The sequence below is a fragment of the Galeopterus variegatus genome, unplaced genomic scaffold (assembly GCF_000696425.1).
Source record: "Galeopterus variegatus unplaced genomic scaffold, G_variegatus-3.0.2 Scaffold3126, whole genome shotgun sequence".
Lineage (NCBI taxonomy): Eukaryota > Metazoa > Chordata > Mammalia > Dermoptera > Cynocephalidae > Galeopterus > Galeopterus variegatus.
This window is the reverse complement of record NW_007729237.1, coordinates 1,847-23,986: the sequence shown is the minus strand read 5'-3', so window position 1 is coordinate 23,986 and position 22,140 is coordinate 1,847. Positions and strand designations below refer to the sequence as shown.

Sequence of the window (22,140 nt, the reverse complement as noted above, 5' to 3'; positions counted from 1 at the left end):
GGAACTTTTCTAAAACACAAAGTCAAAAGGGATTCTGTGTCTGTGATGGGGATTTCATGCACAGTTCTATCTGGACCATTAGCTATAGTTGGTTTGTTTCACAAGGTTTGTTTCAACTGTGTTGCCCTCTCCTAGCAACACCTCAAAGTCTTTTGTTTGGTTTTCCCTGAATTCTTACCTGAAAGGACAGCAGTGGGTAGAAAATTTGCTTATTTTTCAAAGAAAAAAAAAATACGAGAAACTTTTCAAAAGTAAGCTTTCTCTGGAACTCTCCCCTTTCCCTTTTTTCTTAAACAGACCCTTCCACTTGCTTCTATATCTTCTTTTACAAATAAATAATGTTAAAGTCAGTCTTTCCATGTTTATTATAGCTTAAAATTCCTAAATACAAATGGAAACATAATACCTTTGCTGATCAAATTAGAGAGTAAATGTCCTTGTCAAAGAAAAAGTACGGGTGGTCCAAGACCCAAGAGTAACAAGGTTGATGTCTGAGAGTTAAACCACACATCAGTGTGAAGTAGGCCACAGCACTGAAGTCAACACATCTTGCAGATACATGATGGGTCCTGGGCCAACAAGACTCCAGGACATCACATCGTGATTGTGCTGGTATACCTCAAGTGGATTTGGTGGGCAAACCAAAAGAAGAGCCTGCAGAGCCTACCCAGACATGTCCCCAAGCAGCGAGTATCCTGGCCCATAAAGGATGAATCCCAATCCCATTTGTAGGAGGTGTGACCATTAGAAGCACAGGGTCTGGAGTCAAATGCCTTGGTTTAAGTTCCTGCTCCTCACTTACCGACTCTGTGACATTGCAAATCACCAATGTCTCCGTACTTCCATTTCCTCTTCTGGAAAATGAGGCTAATAATTGATCTGTGTGAAGTTCCTAGCACTGCACTCACACTCAGTGGATGCACCTGCACTCAATGGCCGTTGCTATGGTTGCAGTGGACTGATGGGTCATCCCAGCCTAATGCCATTATACACCTGCATCATCCATCCTCTTGCCCTAGTTCCACTCTCACCAACAGCATTTTGATTAATTGGCTTGCCTGTCCCCTGTCACTAGGGTGAGAATACAGTGGCCATGCTGTCAGAATACTCCAGTGCACAGGGTGGTTGTGACTTTGCATGACATTAAGTATTTGGGAACTCGGGGGTGCAGACCAGTCTCCTGGGAGATGTGTTAATGCGAGCTTGCAGGACCCGAAGACAGATAACTCTGCCATGGCAAATAACTTTTTGAGGCCTCAGGGCATCCAGCCCAGCCCCCATCCTGCCTCTGTGGCAGCTTGACCTTCATCCAAATGCCCACTGACAACACTGCTCCTGAACAAGCACGCCTTACCTGTGACATGGAGCTTTTCATCAGCAACCTCAGCCTTCAGGTAAATCCGCCCCCGCTTCTCAGTGTGATCCATCCCACAGAGGCTGGGGACATTTATCACGCACTGCTTATGAACATTCATGTCGCAGGCTGGGAATAGGGAAAACAGAGGGTGAGGTTAGGCATATGGGCTCGATCCATCACTTCCCCCGTGTTTGGGTGTTTGAGCAGAAGTGAAAACTAGTTACCCCTAACTCGATACTTTGCTATAATGTTTTTGGTGACATAAAGAACTGTTAGCAGATGTCCCTTACAGCACAGGCTTTGTGTGAGTGACAATATCCTTAAAATACCCATATCGTATTTGTTCAGTCTTAACCAAAGCAAAATACCCTGGCTTGGTCTTCTATGACTGTTTCAAATATTTAACAGTATACAAAATTCACACAGGTAAATGTGACCAAAGCTCAGAATAAGTGATATTTTATGTGCAAACAGTCAAATAATATGTGAATTATAAACACAGGATACTTTTTGCTGAAGAATTCCTTATGCCTTTCTAGCTTGCCACTGAGAAAGGGTGAAAATCTGTAGGTTGAGTATAGGAAATTCATAAAATGTTCCTTTCCTCAGCTAACCCTGTATTTTCAAGAAGATTTAAGTACATTGCCTTTTCTTTTTAAGAACCTGTGTTTGATATTTTAAACCTGTCTTCAAATATTTAAATATTATTCCAAGTCAAACAAATGCATGGTTGGCATGATAAGCCATTCCTTACAACTGACATTACGTGGGTGAGACAGGAGGAGGATAAGAAAAGATCAGTCTCATCGCAATGAACCAAAGAAACCCTGAAAAGAATCATGTGCATTGAATACAACCATGACTCTGAGCAGGTGTCCCAGCTCTATCATCCTTGGACCTTTAGGCTTCCAGAGGAGGGATGGCCACTGGAATCCTCACAAATCCTTGATGGGGAGCCAACAAGGTTATTCTGTAACCTTGAAGGTGGAGCCTTCCTATCCTACCTGTTTCATTTTGAGTGTTTAATTTTAACACAGCAAAGTAAATTGTGAAAAGCATCATGAATAATGCATATTTGCTATGATTAAACACTGAAAGCAGGATAATGGACACCACTGAGGAAAGAACAATTAGGTGATTCACAAATGTGGACTCTGTTAGGCTTCTATTTCCAAATCTAATTGTTCAAAATCCTGTACCTTGATTTAGCCAATATAAAGGCTCTTGAAAAGTTGTATAAGTATCATTAATATAACTTGTGTTCACCAAGTCATATTTTTAAGTACCTGGGCAGAATTTGCAATTTAAAAGAAATAAATGCCAGAGGCTCTGGAAAGTATATGGGCAACAGGGAGGGCGGGGGAGGGTAAGCATGCTTTGGATTGTGTTCTTGTCTTGGCTCTTCCAGTTTTTATACTTGGGAAGCTCATTGGCTCCCTCTGATTCCATCTTACTCTACAAACTGAGAGGCTGGCCTAGACAAGTGGTTGCTAACTTTTGTTTTTTTCCCCACCAAGTAGAACTGTATTTAGGAGTATAATCCTACAACGTGTAAGGGCACAGAAAGAGGCTGCTTCTGGGCAGAAGTTAAGGTAAGGGTCTGGGGTCCTGGCACCCATCTGCTTATTTTCCTCTTCCCTCCAGGGAGGAATACTGGCAGCAGCCCCAGAAACTCTAGGACTCCAAGAAAGAGACTTTAAAACAAAAAAAGCACTGCTCCAGGTCAGTGGTTTTTCAAAATTTTTTAGTAATGGAACTCATTTTTCAAACAAAATCTAAAGCAGAATTCCTAATATATGAACCAGATGAGTATTATTTTATTAGCACAAACTTAGTTAATAAATTCATATTTATACCATATTTATTACAAAGACATTCAAGGATAACTGATAAAGCTCTCTGATCCAAACAAAACTTTGAAACCAGCTGTTAGGGACGTTAGTTGATGTCTCAGACCAGCTTCAACATCTCATTTGTTTCTTCATTTTGTTAAACTCGGACAGCATCCACAAATCCTGATTCACACAGAAGAGTACTGTATATGCAAACAGGAACCGTGTTTACTGGCATGCTTCTTCACAGTAGACTCTTCAGTTAAGTGGGTGCAGTGGGAGAAACTTGACTGCAACTTCTGCCCAGTGAGCGAAGCTGGCAATATAAGCTCTCCAATGTCATCTCCAACTTTGTCAAGGTTGAGTATGTAATACATTTGAGTGTTCATTTTTGTTCCAATTTCTAAAATGGTTAAAAATGTATTTACAAATGTACTTTGAATTAGCACCTGCAGAACCCCTGAAAACCATGTCTTTGGAATCCTAGGTTTTCTTGAAGCACAGAGACCACTGGCCCGGATGATAACAAAGGTTTCATTAGGCTGTTGAATTGTACAACTTTACAAGGTGAGGAATCCCTGTGTTCTGAAAAAGTCTTCATCTACTCTACAATGTTCACATACATTGAATTTTATATACTGTGTTTGCTCCAAGTAGGATACAAATATAAAGCTTTTGGCCATTAAAGTAGTCATAAATGAATGACAACATGCCGAAATTGCCAGAACGCTTCCCTACCAGAAAAAGCAGCTCAGTAATTACCTTTTCATGTCCTAAAAGCATAAACCTTTATTTAAACAAATAACCTGGGAAATCTCATAATTTAAAAACTATCAAACTGAAGAGTTTCCACAGTTGTTTCTCTTCCCTCCCAGCATTTGATGGAGACATGTACAGACCAGAAAAGGAGAATGGAATAGTGCTACTGTGCTCCTTGTCAGTGGTCCTCAGTGATTTCACCTTGAACTGAACTGATGTAAATTTGATCCATCCATAAACATTCAGGGTGAGCAAACCTAAGTAAGATGCTATCCTGATTTCTATAATCATTTTGGTTTCAGTTTTTTTTTTTGTCTTTTTGTCTTTTTTCGTGACCGGCAACGGATCGCAACCCTCAGTGTCGCACCCGTACCGGACCGGACCGGCAACGGGATCGCAACCCTCGGTGTTGCGCCCGCTCCTCGCTCAGCCAGTGAGCGGCCGGTCTGCATGTGGGATCCGAACCCTCGGCAGGAGCGCTGCCGCGCTTCCCAAGCGGCGCACTGTAGCAGTGCGCCACCGGGCCGGCCCTTGGTTTCAGTTTTAAGGAGAACCTACTGGATTTTTCCACAGTCTACCCACTAATTAGAGACACAGGAAGATAATAACTGTGGTTGCTTATCTTATTTTGAAACCTAACTAAATGTGGAATCTGGAGGTGGGAGTCTTCTTTGGGCTTTGACTAGCCTGCATTTTACAGTGATTGAAGATTTCTGCCATTTTAAAAAATGTGACAGCACCCACCAACTTCATTTATAAATCAAGTGCTTTTTTATTGTTGTTGTTCATAATTAGGCAATTAAGTAGTTTAATAAACCAAAACTTTGACAGTGGAGAGAGTCTACTCTTTTTCGGTATGGTATATATCTGAACTAATTCTCTCTATTGATAAGTTGATGTTGAGAAGTTACTGAACCTTCAGCACTCAGCAAACCGTGGGCCGAAGCTGCACGGCCTCACCATCTACTGGAAAAGAAAACTTACTTACTGTCACATTTCATTCCTTGATGGATAAGTCCATACAGCAGTGACCCACAGTGATCACAGAAGGTAGGGCTTCCATAAGTATGGATTTTGAATTTGTGCTTGCTCCTGGGGTCCTGGGGGGAGAAGAAGCAAATGCTCATTCCAATCATCAAAGGGCTACATTTGTGGATTAAGCCAAGCTCAGGCCCCATCACTCCCCATCCCCAGGTCAAGGTTCAATAACTCCAGACTGTGTATCATCCTCTGGAGTCACACTGGGTAGTGGCAAGTTTTTGCCACATAAGTTTTAATGTGACAATTACCCATATTTCCTCTCTTGAGCGGGTGTAATTTGCACACACCAGAGTTTCCACCAAAGCTATCGATTCTGGACCTATAGTTATCAGAGCCCTTGGGGCAAGCACAATGCTTTAGACAGGTCAGTATCTCTGTTTCCCCGGTGTCTGGCACAGGCTGTGGCACAGAGTAGGCACAAAATCAGGGTCTGTTGGTGAAGCTGAACTGAATGCCCCTCCACCTGGGTCATTCAGGAGATTGTGTCTTGGGCAAAGATTCCAATAAAGTCCACTTTTCACTGTATATTTTTTTATCCTCATTTTATAGAGCTGTTAATGACCTTCTGAAAGTCACATGGCTGATGAATGTCAGAGATGGGATTTGACCAACACCTGATTCCCATCCCAAGAGCTTTGAGAGATTTATCCAGAATGAAGATCTGGCTCTTAACATATTTTTTTTATTTTTATATTTGCAGCACATTTTGGGGGGGATACAAGTCCACCACCTGTTTTTGTAAATAAAATTTTGTTGACATATTTTCTGTGGCTACAATGACAGAGTTGAATAGTGTGACAGAGACTGTGTGGGCCTCACAGCCTAAAATATTTACTGTTTGGCCTTTATAGGAAAAGTTTGCCAATCCCTGCTTTATGACAGTGGTTTTCAAAGTACCCTCCCTGCACATCACCTGAGACTTGTTAGAAATGCAAGTCATTTAGCCCTTCCCCAGACCAACTGAATCAAACCCCCAGGGTGGCACCTCATGGTCTGCTGTTTAACGGGTGCTGCAGGTGATCCTAATGTTGGCAGGCATCCTCCAGATTGAGAACCACCGTTTCAGAAGGTCATTCAACAGATATTTAGTAAGTGCCTAATAGCGCTAGGTAAATACCTGTGTAGACGATTAACAGTATTCTTGAGGCAAGTCACTAGTTTACCTTCTAAATGTCTCTCTCAGGGTGTGAACAATCAACACCTTCCCTGAGAGATTCCTGTTCCTAGAAAGCGGTAGCTGTGAATCTGCTCTTAAGTATAGCCTTAGACTTCCATCTGTGAGGGCTGGCCAGTGAGTTTAGATGGTTCGAGTGCAGTATGATAACACCAAGGTCAGAGGTTTGTATCCCCAAACTGGCCAGCTGCCAAAAATAAAAGTTCCATCTGTGAAATTGTCAGAATCAAAATGAAATGGAGTTGTTTGTATTAAAAAAAACCCTGACAACTAGATAGAGCTGGGGAAAGGCCACAAAGGGAGGGTTCTCGTGCACAGATCCCTGATGAGAATTATCAGATGGGACTCTGCAAAACACAGCCTTGCACAGAGGCCATTGCAACCTTACACAAAAAATACTTCTGTGAGGACATCTGTCTGGCAACTGTCCGTCCAACCTCAGACTGGCGTCACCCTTGTTATTGATCCTTGTAGCCAAGGATAATTATCCCAGAATAATAATCACTTTTCCTTTAAAACCTTTTGTCTTCCTTTACCTCCCTGAATAAGCACATAGTTTACTATGGCACATGTATTCCCATGGTGATGTCCTATTCCCAAATACATATAATTTTCTTTTAGAGAACCTCTCTCTCTGTTTGTTATTTAGGTTAATACATTATTAAAGAAGACCACCAATTTCCCCAGTATCCCAGGACATCAGGCAGAATGTTAAGGGAATGAGCCACCAACAACTGGCGTGAAATAAATAAAGAAGGGCAGCTCGCAAAGAGCCCCATGTAGTACGCACATACCAGGCAGCCCTGGGGTGGCTGTCCTGCCAGTTGGCTGTCACACAGATCTCTATTGATGTGGCACACAGGCAATCTGCTTTACTTTTCAGGAAAACCTAAGTCTTACTCATCCAACACCATCCCACCATTAAGGAAACCCACCAATTCTCCCAGTGTCCCATGACATTAGGCAAAATGTTGAGGGAACAGGATAGTGTCGGCATCAATGAAAAGCACCCATGTTGACAGTAAAAGTTGTGTCCCACAATGTGGAGGGCAAAGAAGATGCTAGGGGAAAGGACACAACCAGTTTCCCCTGCAGATACAAGGCATCAACAACTGGCACTGAATAAATAAAGAATGGCAGCTCAAAGAGAGCCCTCTGGAGCACATGCACACCAGGCAGCCCCAGGGTGGCTGTCCGGCCAGTTGGTTGTCACATACATCTCTATGGATGTGGCACACAGGCAACCTGCTTCACTTTTCAGGGAAACTTAAGTCTTACTCATCCAACACCCACATGGCGTCTTCAGGCTCTAACCATTTGGAGGTGTAGGAAGAGAGGAAACCATCGCTGCCACCTCCTGTCAAAGCCTGGAGAACTACCAAGTCCTGGAGTCTTCACATCCCAAAATTATACATGTGGCCAAGGACACTGTCTACGAATTACAACAATGACAATAATAATAATAATTACCACCACCTGTTTATTCATCAAGTGTGTGCAGATGCTTTACAATAACCAGATCTCTGCTTAGAACAAGAGAGTCTCCTGTAAAAAGAGCATTGACTGGGATTCTGACCCCAGCCCTGACACAAACTCTGTGACCTTAAAAAAATCATGTCACTTATTTATAAAGCAGAAATAAAACCACCAGTCTGCCTATGTCACAGACTGGAGGTGAGACTCAACTTAGGGAATCTATGAGAAAGGTTTTGCAACCTGAAAATCCCTAGACAAAGACAAGACATTATTATTATTCTGTTATCCTTGGAAGCAAACTTCAAAGTGCTCAAGCTTTCCCGCAAACATTTCTGTGACTTGGACCTGAATGGGAAGGGAAAGGAAAGCTAATAATCAACTCTAGTCCTCACAGGTGGTCAGGGTGGAGGCCGAGCTAGCAGAAGGCAGGGGACTTCCTCTTCTGGTCCTGAAACAGCTCTTTGGCAAATGCCCTGAGTGGTAAACCGTGAACCATTTGCCAACCCAAACCACCTCACTCACTGTCTCAACCACAGGGACGACTCCATCTCCCAAAGCACAGAGACGGAATGCAGGAGCATGAAACTCTTTTCCAGTCTAATTAATCACACCTAGTCTGACAAAAGAAACCACAGTGTTAACTAGAGAGCTGTGACTCATGATGATGTGCAGAGAGCAACTCGTCCTAAAAAAACTCCCCAGGCTCTTTGTGTTTCTATCAATAGCCACTAAATAGCAATGCGTTTTTACTTCTTTTTATGTTAATTTTGTAATACTTTTCCACAAGTTTTTATTTTGGAAAATTTTAAATTGGATGAATAGTAAAATGAACTCCATATGTTTCACCTAGATTTACTGATTTGACATTTGGCCACATTTGCTTTAAACAATTAACTTTCCTTATTTATTGTAGCAACTATTTTATTCACTTTCAATACATTTATAACAAAAATGAATTGCTGCAAATAAATGAAAATTTGTGCTTTCTGTCCTTTTCTCCTTTCAAAAAACATTTTTTTAAACAGGTCATATATTTACAACTTTTGAAATTTCTTTTTGTCTTTTTTTTTTTTTTCGTGACCGGCAACGGATCGCAACCCTCAGTGTCGCGCCCGTACCGGACCGGGACCGGCAACGGGATCACAACCTTCGGCGTTGCGACCGCCCCTCGCTCAGCCAGTGAGCGGCCGGTCTGTATGTGGGATCCGAACCCTCGGCGGGAGCGCTGCTGCGCTTCCGAAGCGGCGCACTGTAGCAGTGCGCCACCGGGCCGGCCCCCTGGATCAGCATTTTTAACACGGTATTTCACAAAGCCCTACAGCTGTCAGGAGGAGTCTGGGGCCGCTGAGACTGGAGACAGGAGAGGACAAAATAGAGAGGCCACAGCTAAAACTAAAGATGAAAACAACTAGACCAGATGGTCTCTGGTTCTATCTTGCTTTTTTTTAAAAAAAACTTTATTTTGAAATAATTTGACATGAATTTGCAAAATAGTACAGACCGTTCTTGTATATTCTTCGTCCAGTTTCCCCAGTGATAAAATCTTATATAACCGTGGTGCATTCTCAGAACCGGACACTGACACTTCTACTGCTACAATACCATTTACTAAACTACAGATTTTAGGGTTTCACCAGATTTTACATGCATAATTCCAATGCAAATATTTTTATCGTACAACTTCTGAATTAAATACACTGTTTACTGAGTAGGGAACACAATAATATTTGCTGGGGAAATACTGCTAACTCAAGTAGAATAGCACCAAAGGAAAATCTGTTACTTTCTCATTAACTATAGAACCCACTGGGTCTCATGTTAAAGTTGTGGGAGGATAAGTTTAAAGATTTATCTGAAAAGTAGAATCAGAGAATGCTTTTCCCTAAGTAAAGGAAATGTGTGCTGTTTCCAAACCTTTTGAACCAGTTTTTTTATTTCAAGGCACAGGTTGACTGAGGGCTCATCCCAAGGACGGCACCAGCCTGACTGGATCAGGGGAGATGGAAAGGTGTGGAAGGTTTTTGGCTTCCAGGTGATGCATGTAACCTGATGGGAAGATAAAGCAATAACAGAACCCCAAGGCATGAGCTGTCCCCCACTGGCCCAAGACTGGGATTTGTCATAGTCGCAAATGAACCAGGCAAACAGTGACTCCTGCGGTGCTCACAAGAGGCTTTGTGTGGCCAGAGAGGTGTACGGAGAGGAGCCGCATCATATGTGTCTTTATGTCCAAGTCTCACTTGCCCTCAGGTTCTGAGAAACCTCAGGATTCTTTCTTACATCAGTAAACCCTGACATCCACTCCTTCACGTGGGTGACTCCCAGGTAGCACCCAGCTTCTCTCACGTGTGCCTTCATTTTGACTATTCCCTCCACCTGTCAAAACCACCTTATGTCAAGATTCCACTGCTGAAACACCTAAAAAGTCAATAATGAAGCTGCTTCCTCCGCCAGAAAGCCTCTCCAGATTTCAGTACCAGATACAATTTTTTCTCTTTCATCTGACCTTCCAGAGCATTTTACTTCTATCTTTTATATGGCAATTATCACATTCTGCCACTTAGGATAATTGCTATCCTGTCTACTTCCCTTTTTATTCTTTTGTCATTTATAACACACACACATGCCGAGAGACATACGACTGACATGACCATCTAAAAGAGAGGAAAAAGAAATCCTAAAGGACTCTGCTAAATTAGCAACTGTACAAGGACCAAGGATGAGCATTAAGTTTTAAGTATTAACTTTATCTCTGAGCTTCCTGGAAACCAAAGTAACAAGGGGAAAGAAACATTATAGGTTCCTCTGGGACTGCAAAGCTACCTGAATGCAGAAATCTGTCTCGGTATCCTGTAAAATCACTGTCTCATACATGGTGGAGCTTCAGTAAATGTGTATGAAAGCAACTACCAAATCCTTAAAAAAGCTCACTTTTTATTACTCTTTACCTGAAGGTTCTAGATAAAGTTATCCTATATATGAGTTATGGCAAGTTTGACTGTACTTAGTGCCACAAAGAAATGGCTGATATGCATCAAATCTTCACTATTACCAAGTTAATAACATTTTCCTTTTTAGTGAAATACATGTAAATCTTACTTTCTACTTCTCTAGGCACTGGCAGCCTTTCATTAAGTGGGGTATGAAACCTGCTGTCATATGTCACAAGCCTGACATTATATTATAATGAAAGGGGAAAACATTCAGCTCAGACACTTCTGTTCTATACATAGTTGGGGGAAAAAATGAAGGTTTTGAGTAAAACCCTTTCCATAGGCACAATTGAAATCTAACTCACAAATCTAAATCTAGAACTCTTAGAAAGAAACAATAAATAAAAACTTCAAGTTCTGTTAAAAGCATCTGCTAGCCTATTTCTCATTTCTTAGTTTTATAATGTGGCAACTTAATTAGCCTTCCTTGAAAACATTTCTCAACCTTTTTTTTTTTCCTTCTATGAAGGCTGGTGGGTATGGAGATCCGAACCCTTGACTTTGGTGTTAACAACACCGTACTCTAACCAACTGAGCTAACCTGCAGGCCCCCATTTCTCGACATTTTTTAACAACACTTTTCAATCTTTCATCATTGTCAACATCTTATCATTTCCACCATCATTTTGCAACTTGTTTAAACCCATGGATCTACATTGCATAGAATTTTGATGCTAACTGGGCTTTAAATTTCCTAGATGCCTTCTTATTGTATTATCCATAACCATATGGAATACATATTCTAGGTAAGTCTGCAATCACAGTCTTCAAGGCTACAGCCCGATCTGCCAACATGCAAAGTGAAACCTCTAAAGGAGTTCATGCTCCCTGCACTCCAGGGGCCAGGTACCCAAGGATGCTTTTTGATGAGGATGTTTACATTTCAACAGACATTGCTTCACATACCTTTTTAATCTGATGAGTAAAATAGTGGCAGGGTTTTGGCTAGAGGTCATCCTGGTTTGAATTTTCCACCCATATTTGCATGTCTCCAAAATGCCCTACGGGTTTCTCTCATTGGACTGAAATGTCTGTCCTTGAGGGCTGGGGTTCAGGCTTTCAGAGTTTCTGGAAGAGACTGTTTTTAAATGACTGAGGCTCTGGGGTGTGACTTCCTCAAGTGCCCAGAGCTGCATGACTCCTTCAAGCTGCTCTCTCTAAATACCAAGGAAAATCCCCCGCTTTCACCATCTGATGTGTTCTCATGAATCACACTTGTAAGCCAAGCCTGGGTCTAAATGTCACCCACATGCTGACTACATAAGCAACACCAAAAACACTGCTTCACGGGTGAAGCTGGCATTATTACTGTGATCTTAAATTTCTTGGGAAGCACTTTTTTTTTAACTCTATGAAATATAAAATTCCTATTTTTAATTTGTTTGTTATGTAACTTGAGTATCACTGTAATTATTATGTTGTGTATCATGTACTAAGCAAGGCTCCTACAACCCTTCTCAGGCTGCTGGATCAGCCTGGCCCACTCTTCATTTGAGCTTGGGCAAACCCTTTGCCTTTTTCTTTGCCCGTACTGGTCTTGTTGAATGTTGCCAGTTCTAAGAAAGAGCAAAAGCACTTAAATTTCTGGGAAGCACTTTTTTTTTAACTCTATGAAATATAAAATTCCTATTTTTAATTTGTTTGTTATGTAACTTGAGTATCACTGTAATTATTATGTTGTGTATCATGTACTAAGCAAGGCTCCTACAACCCTTCTCAGGCTGCTGGATCAGCCTGGCCCACTCTTCATTTGAGCTTGGGCAAACCCTTTGCCTTTTTCTTTGCCCGTACTGGTCTTGTTGAATGTTGCCAGTTCTAAGAAAGAGCAAAAGCACTTCCATTTCTTGTGACAGTAATTAATTTTTGATCTGTAATATAGCCCCATTTTCTCCTGATGAATAACACTCATCTTTACAGGTGGACTAACTTGTCAAACCAGGCTTTGCTAGTGGAAGGATTCTTATGAATCCTTGCCCAGCTGTGCAAGACTTTTAAAAAAATCTAGATAAATCTCTACCAGCAAGGAAATGGCTAAATAAACTGTAATATATTTATACTATGGAATACTATGTAGCAATTAATCAAATAAGCTAGATCTTTCTGTAACAACATAGATCTCCGAGATACACTAATGAAAAGAGCAAGTCACAGAGTGAAAAACAAAATATAATGACATTTATGAAAAAAAAGTACAGAAAGAAAAATAACTCCCACACACAGAACAATAATATAGCTTTTCTCTAGATAGATACATAAGTAAAATGCCTCTGTGGAAAGTGTGAGGACAGCCTAGATTTAGAGATGAAATGAAAGGAGATTTTAACATTATCCGAAAAGATTTAAGTTAAAAAAAATCAATTTGTACATTATCTATGTAATCCAAATTACCATGAACACCAGCTGAATACATTTGGTTATATTCCAGCTGGTTTGTGAGATGCCATGAGAAGGGAAGCCTATACACATTGAGGGAACAGGGGTACAACTGCCATCTCTGATAACAAACGGGCCTCGTCTGTAGTTTCTCCAGCAATCTGCCAAGATGACATTGTCTATATGAGATCACCATGAAGATGTTTGTACTGCTAGCCATCATTACAACTTCAATCTGAATTAAAAGGTATATTAATGCCCAACATCTATTTTGTAATATATTTTATATGTTGTCACCATCTCAAGACACTGATATATGTCAAGTTTTTGTCCCATCAACGACAGCTTTCAAATTCCAAAAATCTTTGATGATTTAGTATGGAATTCTGATATTAAAATAAGATGTTTACAATATGCAAATATAAAGCATTAACAAATCACTCCTAACTTTCAGTGATTAACACAACATTTATTTCTCTCTTCACTGTAGGACTCTAGCTGATGGGGCAGTGTCTACCTGGGATATATCCAGTCTCATGACAGAGGAAAAAGAGAAATGGCAAGACTACTCCATGGCGCTTAATCTCCTTCCTACTCAGAAATGACATCATCATTTCTGCACACATTTCACTGGCCAAAGCAAGACACGTGACCAATCTGGAAGTCAACAACACAGGGTGTAATATGCTCCCCAGGAAGGGGCAGCAAATATTTTGAACAATAATATAATTGGCAAACATTTCCAGGAAGCTTAGTGTCTCTTGCCATTTTATATTAGTTGATAAGGAATAACAGAATGGGTTAGAACATCAAACTTTTTTTTTTTTTTTTTTTGTCTTTTTGTCTTTTTTCGTGGCCGGCAACAGATCGCAACCCTCAGTGTTGACGGGATCGCAACCCTCGGTGTTGCCCCTGCTCCTCGCTCAGCCAGTGAGGGCCGGTCTGCATGTGGGATCTGAACCCTCGGCGGGAGCGCCACCACACTTCCCAAGCGGCACACTGTAGCAGTGCGCCACCGGGCCGGCCCCTAGAACATCAAACTTTGAAAGCTTGTAGGTTTAAGCTCAACTGAAAATAGTTTTAAGTTGGTGATGCCAAATAAAACCATCTGCCTTTTAGATATTATATTAGCTTGGCAGCAAAGCAGTAACAAACAACCTCAAAATCTCATTGGCTCACCACACATTTCTCACTTATGTTATACGTCAGTGCTTGCAGGGGAGGAGTACCTGTTTGCTTGTTCGAGGACCAAGGGATGATGGGACAATTGTTGTTCAGGACACACAATTCTCACAGCAGAGGTGGAATGGAACCACACACTTCTTGCAAGTAGTACACTTTTTCCCTCCTAGGTGGGCATTGATCTACCTCCAGGAAGGAGCCATAAATCACATAGCAACAAGTGGGATCTACGATCCTCTTTTAGGCAAGGGGACAAATGGTGTGGGACAATAACACAATCTTCCACCGACATTCCTTTATTTCTTTACCTACACTATATACTTAAGAGTTCACTAAAGGTTTTGTTTTAAGGATAAATCATTATATCTTTTTTTCCTATTGTTATACTGACTCGTCTAAGGAAAAATCACTCAACTATTATATTTCTTTGCCCCTTCAATTAGGTGTGCTGACTACTTTAACTACTTTTATTATAACCCCGAGAATGGTAATTTTTTCAGGTAAATCTCACATTTAAAAAATGTTATTTTGAAAAAAGTTCTTATTTTGAAATAGACTCAAGTTGTAAAAATAGTTCCTAAGTATCCTTTGCCCAGCCTCCTCCAACGATAACATCTTACATAACTATAGCACGTGATCAAAACCTAATACAACGCTATTAGCCTTATAGAGATTTCACCAGTTTTCTCACTGTGTATGTATGGGTGTGTTTTTCTAAAACTTTCTAAAAAATGTCATCACATTCATAATCATGATACAGCACTGCTCGATGACCACAAAAAAGCTTCCTTAATACCCACACCTCCCCATCCTTAATCCCTGGCAAACCACTGTTCTCTATTAAAGTTTTATAGCAATTTTTTTTTAGCACCAAGTAATGTTTATGCTAATTACAGATTTGGTTAGGTCCAATGCCGTAGTTTGAAAGGAAAATAAATAGGAATACAAGAAGCATCTTAATTATGTAAACCCCTGCCAGCCCTGTACAAAGTTATATGACTCCTACAAAATTCATGGCCAAGTTTACATGACTATGTGTGAACAAATCAGACATAAACAGAAACTGATTTATTCAAGAATCTCCAAGATCCCATCATCTTTGTTTAATTTAGTAAAGACAGAATTTGGTGGTTGTATGAGGTACCCTGTCTCCCATTCTGTGATGGTGTGGGATGCATTTTAAAGCCTAATATTTGATAGTAGCAAGATAATATGCCTGAGATGCTGCACTTATTTTTGTCATAGACTTGAAAAAGTATAACATTATTTGCAAGAAGAATGATTTTCATGACTCACTATAATGGTGGAAGATTTCCCTGCAGTTGGTATTTGTTCATCTGATCAAACACACAGAGGAGGCAGAAGGTGTAACCCCGTCTTTTTCTTGACTCCAAAGTCCAAGTGGGCAAGGTTCTTTTTTTAGGTGCCTCTGGTTCTTTAGGTAGATCACTCAGACTCCTGGTACATATTTCCTGAACAGCAACTCCCTCCTAGCCATGTTAGCAGAAAGTTACTTCCTGATTTTCAATAATCTTCTTGGTTACAATTTCAATTTTTTTAAAAAGCACATCTTATGGTAAAATATTATTCTAGTCATTTGTTATTAATTCTCAATGTTTACTCACATGTTCACTTACATAGGTAAAATCATATTCATTGTAACAAAATTAGAAAATATAGTTAAGTAGAAAGGAAACAGATATATTAACATTTTGGTATATTACATCCAAGAAAGATGAGAGAGAGAGAGAGAGAGAGAGAGAGAGAGGGAGACTAGTCTGACACTGATTTTTACTGAACAATTCATCTTAAACATCTTTCCATTTCATTAAATATAAAGTAGTATCACATCTTACCATATGGTATTTCATCATATAGATGTACCATAATTGATTTAATCAATCCCCAATTCCTAAACATTTAGGTTATTTCCAATTTTTTGCTGTTCTAAACAACACTGCCACAAGCATCTATAAGCACATATTATGCAAGTGTCTTATCAGTTCCTTGGGATAAAAGCCAGAAGGGGTAATTTCGGGCCAAGGAGATGAATGTAAAATATTTAATCGAAAAGCTCTCCATCCATTTTAAGGCAGGGATCTGTTCTTGATCAAGCCACTCTGGTTGTGCTGGCTAGTTGCTGAGCCTTCTGGATAAGCTTGCAAGTAACCAGTTTTATATCTTAGATAAAAAGTGGTATGTTAACTCTTGGTTTCTACTTGATTTTGTTCGGCTTGTGCTTTTGTCCATGAGTCAGACTTCCCCCATCTGCTCAATGACTGCTCAAAGCCGCCACAAGTTATTGGTAGACATTTTCTCCTCTCTAACTGCAGCAAGTTCCTCACTCCTCAAGGATTTATTATTCTTTTTATTGATATCCTTTCATTCTTTTTCCAAAACTAGGAATTGAGAAACAGTGAAAGTTCAGTCCTTTTTGTGGATAGTGAATCTCCAACCATTTGTTAGTTAAGGATGGTTGGTCTGAAGCCATAAAGCAGTGGAACATCTTAACAATTAAAAAAGAAATGGCATGGTACCAAGGTCCAGGGTTTGATCCCTGTACCAGCCAGCTGCCATAAACAGATAGATATATACATACATACATACATACAAAGAAACACACACACATATATATCTCCAACCTGTTATAAGTTTCTTTGGCACATAGTTTTACATTGATCCTCTGGATTAGGTTTTATAGATGTGACGGGGAAAAGGCTCTTCCACTTTGGCCCTCCCTCATGAAAAGCACTGTCACAGGTACCACTGCATTGCCCGTCAGCATCTGCCTCTCCTGAATCTAACTGTGCACTTTCCTTCTTCATTTTTGTCCAAGCATCTCTGCATTTGGTTGCTGTGTGCTGCTAGTTGTAGAGCATGCACGAGTATCAAATTGATGGGTTCCTCCATGTTCCCCCCTTTTAAACAGCAGGAGGCAACACTAATGCATTTGGTTGCTGTGTGCTGCTAGTTGTAGAGCATGCACGAGTATCAAATTGATGGGTTCCATGTTCCCCCCTTTTAAACAGCAGGAGGCAACACTAATGCACTTTCCTCCAACTGTGACTTTAAATGCACCCTAAGCAATGCCTCCCAGAAGTTGACCTAAAGAATAATGACAAAAATAGTTCTTGTTGAAACATCCCCCAGAACTGCATCAGAGACCTCCAATCCTACATCCTAAGCCACTGGCACTATTTGCTAAGCTCTAATAAAAATTTGAAGCTTACTCTTAGGGTGGGAGAAATGTACTATGAACATGTGAATTTCATTTGTCTGGTTTTATTTTTGCTTTTTAAGTAAAACAAATACTTAACAAAAATATCACTGTGAATATGATGATATTTCTACTTGAAGCAAACAGTTGTGTTAAAATAAAGACAGAAATTCAGCACTGTTTGCCATAACAAATGTCTAGTCTTTAGTGCTTACCTCTCGCCTCTGCAGAGGGAGGCTATGAAACGGAGATGAATAAAGAGCAAGGGAAGAGGTGTGGCACTTAAATGCATTTGCACATACACCTCTAGTGATAATGTTCTTTTTGAGAATACAGAAATACCGTAACTGCTAGTATACTAAGAACTTTTTCCTGTTAATCAGTTTAACCTCAGAAAAACTCAACATTTAAATGAAAAAGGGAAATATATCAAAACCAAATCGTAGCCTGTGAGACTGTGTAACCAACTTAAAAGCAGCTCTGGACCCCCTGTGTTTCACCTGTACACAGAGGGTTTGGAAACATATTTCCAATTTACCTGTTTATCCATCCTTCCTACTAGGATGCTTCCAGAAGGGTGGAGGGGGAAATGAGGCCAGATAAATTTACAGAGTCCACCTCAGTTTTCAAAGGCCTTGCTTTATTTTCTTTTATCTTCTGATATGGCCATGGAGGGGGTGGAGGGTGGAGGAAAGGAGTCAAAGAAGGACAGTCTGCACGTTTAAAGACAGAGAAACGGAGGCTCAGGAAAGTAAATGATTTAATCAGGATCCATAGCTAATAACTGGTAAAATCAAGACTTCAACCCACGCCTCGGATTCAATTAATGGGTCTGTCTCTGTGCTGGATGCTGAACCAATGGCAGGCTCTAGTACTGGGCAATAAGGCTCATTCTATATCAGGATAAGTAGTGATACACAGTATAGATGTCCAAACTTTTTTTTTTCAAGTAACTCAGATGGACATACAGCAGAAAGCTATTTTCCCCTGAGAACAGGGAAAAAAGATAAAATGTAAAGAAGCACGACATGGAAATAAGTGATAACGTCATCTTCCATTTTACTATCTCTAGATTTCCATTCCTACTATTATGAGTATGTCCAAGCTGGAGTAAACAGATACCCTTTAAGTCCACTAGAGGGGAACAGAATGACATCAAGGGATGCAAGTCAAAAGAGTCAAAGTTTGTTGTGACCTCCAGAGTAGGGAAGAACTCTTATTATTGCCCTACTGGTGAATTTGTATTTTAGAGTGTGCATACCCTCTCCTTCACAACAGTCTACAACAGAGAAGTTAAATCAGGCTGAAGTTTTATGCAGCCTCTACGATACATGCAAGTCAAACATTCTGTTCTTTCTGGAGAGTGAATGTTCTACTGTTCTTTGCTCAGCCCACGGGATTTGACAGACAAACCAATGTAACACCACGAAGAACCTAACTGGTATCCATAAGTGGATATGTTCTGTACAAATAGAAATTTCAACAGGAAGGTAGGTTGTGACATAAAACACCATGAGAGACTTTCTTGTGATCTATGGAAAGATAAAGGGTTTGCTCATCAGAAAAATTAATGATCCAGCTCGGTGCTGTCCAATAGAACCTTCTGCAATGATGGAAATGTTTTATATCTGCACTGTCCAATACAGCAGCCACTAGCTACCTTTGGCTACTGAGACCTTGAAATGTGGTGACTTCTAAGGAGGAACTGAATTCTTAAAATTTCTTTTACTTTTAATTCATTTAAATTTAAATAGCCACACACAAGTGGCTACTATGTTAGAGAAGGCAAACTTAGAACTCTTCCCAGTGACACTTTATTTGCTCAAGTCTATGATCCCTTTTTTTCCTACTGCTCCCCAAAAATACCATGATGGCAGAGACAGGACTTTTAATTCATTTAAATTTAAATAGCCACACACAAGTGGCTACTATGTTAGAGAAGGCAAATTTAGAACTCTTCCCAGTGACACTTTATTTGCTCAAGTCTATGATCCCTTTTTTTCCTACTGCTCCCCAAAAATACCATGATGGCAGAGACAGGCTAGGACAGAATTTCAGACTCTAGAGATAACTGGACAAGCTGGATTATTGATCAGTGGTTGGGTATCTCTTCTGTACCGGCCCTGTCACACCAACCCTACTTTACTACCCTATGCCAGGCCTTTTCCAAGGACCTGCAAACTCCATTTCTTCCTCTTTTTTGTGCTTAACGACATACTTTGCTCTGAGTTTACTAGTAGAAAACCTGTTATAATCAGTTAAATCATATCACTTGTTTTGACTAGTATACAACAAGAGGATCACTTAGTCTCCTGGTGCCTTCCTTCCCCATACAGTCCATCCACAGTCTAAGGAGAGGTAACCACCATGGGTCAAGTCTCATTACAATTCATTTTAAAATTCTTTGTTATACTGTTACTGTGTTCTTGAGCACAGATTAAAAGAAGTGAGCCATCTTCCGGGGCTTCTGATCTGCTCTGCTGGGCTAAAATTTTGGTTATAAACAGATCTGTTTGTAATCGGCTTTCCTTTTTTACTATTAATCTCATTTCTCAGATTACAGATGGAGATGGCCATTGTTTGCATGCAATTAAGTATGAACAACTTAGTATTCATGAGCAATCTGCAGAAAGTCTGCCAGTGTATTGTTAGGATTGTTATTCAACTTATTTTTTAAGACCCATTTCTTAATGTTGTCTCTCTGAATTTAGCTGCAAAACCCTGCCATGTTTTAACACAGCAAACTCATCTGAGGATCAGAAGTTAGTTTGATGCACCCAAACACATCACTTCAAAGATTTTCCTGATCACATCTGGAACCTACTTGTGGCTAGAAGAGGAACTAGTTCTCGCCTGTACTTGTCATTCTTGTAGGTTTCTGTGACATCTTCAGAGAAAACACCAGATCAGCTACAGTTATCTGTCTCAAAAAGTGCATCCTACTCCATCGATGGAGCATATATTTTAATGTTTTCTCTTAACTCTCACTCCAAGAACCACAGACTGTAAATAAATCTGGTTCTAATGAAGCCATAGAAAGATTCCTACTTCCTAAACAGAGTGAATGATCCTCATGTTGAATACTAATTAGTCAAAACAGGTGATATGATTTGATTATAACAGGTTTTCCAATAGTAAACTCAGGGCAAAGTATGCTGTTAAGCACAAAAAATAGGAAGAAATAGAGTTTGCAGTTCCTTGGAGAAGAAATAATCACATTCTTAAATGCCTCCATGGATGAAATCATGATTTTGATTTACTTCTAAGATAAATATTTAAAGACACAATTCCAAATCTTACAGTATTAACAAGAAAATGCCATTTAATGCAGCTCAGACACCCAACCATTCTCTTAAGTTGGCTCTGTTAGGTCACTGAAATTCCAAAATTTCACTGAGAGTGCTCAATTAATCCAAAATCTCAGGAACAGAAGGGAGTGTCTCTCCTTGACAAACATCAAGGTCAACCTGAGGCTTCTCTATAGAACTTTGAGTTTCTCTGTAGATTGAGCATTAGGGGTTAACATTTTGGGGGAGCAGATGCATAAGCTAGAACTCAGTCACTGAATGAGCCTAGCTAAACTTGTGCTGATGAATGGATAAAGGCTAATTTTTACTCCATTGCCAGAGGACAACTTCATCATGGAACTTCAGAGCCTAGTTATTTTCAGATGCCCCATGATAAAATGTTTTCCAAGCCTCAAGGCTATTTTGTTAGCTGCAAGATAGACCTATTTCTCCTTACAAAACATGCACAGAATAATTAAGAAAGAGGGTTGGCAGAAATTTTGGGTCTCCAGATACAGTAAATGTCTGTATGTTTTCTGTGGACTCCCAACAGTGAAATATCTAGACAGGACACAAACCATTCACAGTGTCAATGGGGTCACAGAAAACACACTCTTTAACTTCTGAGCATCACTCAGTTTCCATTTACTGGATCTGAATTCTCTCCTAGTAGTAGACATTGCCAGTTGCTGTGGATTGACTTGTGTCCCTCGAGGTCCACGTATTAGAAACTTAACCCCCACTGTGACAGGTTAAGAGGGTGGGAAATCCTATTATGGCAATTGAAAAGTGGGGCCTTGAAGAGGTGATTAGACTGTGAGGGCCACGTTCAAGTAAATGGATTAATCCATTGATGGTTTAGTGGTGATCATGGGAGTGGTTCTGAGGGCTTTAAAAGGACTGAGGAGTTAGCTCTCTCTCTTGCTCTGCCATCCACCATGTGACACCTTGAGTCACTGAACAGAGTCACCAAAAAGAACAAAACCCTCACCAGATGTGCTCCTTGGACTTTGGACTCCTCTGAAACTGTAAGCAATAAATTTCATTTTCTTACAAATTACCCAGTTCCAGGTATTTTGTTATAAGCAACAGAAAGGGACTAATATACTAGGTCTCTGACCAACATCCATTCCTCTTTCTCTCCTTATCAATAGATTTCTGATTTTTGTTGGAATGACAACATGTCTAGCTAACAAAAATATACTTCCCAGCTTCTCTTGCAGTTGCAAGTGGCCATGTGACATGGCTCTGGCCAATCAGATCTAAACACAAGTCTGCTGGGCACTTCTAGAAAAGTTGTGTTTTCCTGTTACAGGTGATTCCCCTTTTCCTCTGCATACCTGGAGGTGAAATAACCATTTTCTGACCAGAGACAATCCTGCTGCTCCTTTGGAAATGGAGCCTTTCGGCAACTATCTTAAAGAGGGAGGGAGGCTCTCTCTGCTCTGC

At 40.3% G+C, this 22,140-nt stretch overlaps 1 protein-coding gene across 1 annotated transcript in view; it reads right to left on the bottom strand.

Moving 5' to 3' along the window:
* The window catches only part of PRKCA (protein kinase C, alpha), a gene marked incomplete at its 5' end in the record, with an annotated part of 124,659 nt that extends 119,611 nt beyond the window's left edge, over positions 1–5,048 (bottom strand). Inside the window, 2 exons of the mRNA XM_008584013.1 lie at positions 1,355–1,483; positions 4,937–5,048. Of these exons, the coding sequence (XP_008582235.1) occupies positions 1,355–1,483; positions 4,937–5,048 (241 nt within the window). The remainder of the gene's footprint in view (positions 1–1,354; positions 1,484–4,936) is intronic.
* Positions 5,049–22,140: the final 17,092 nt, after the last annotated feature.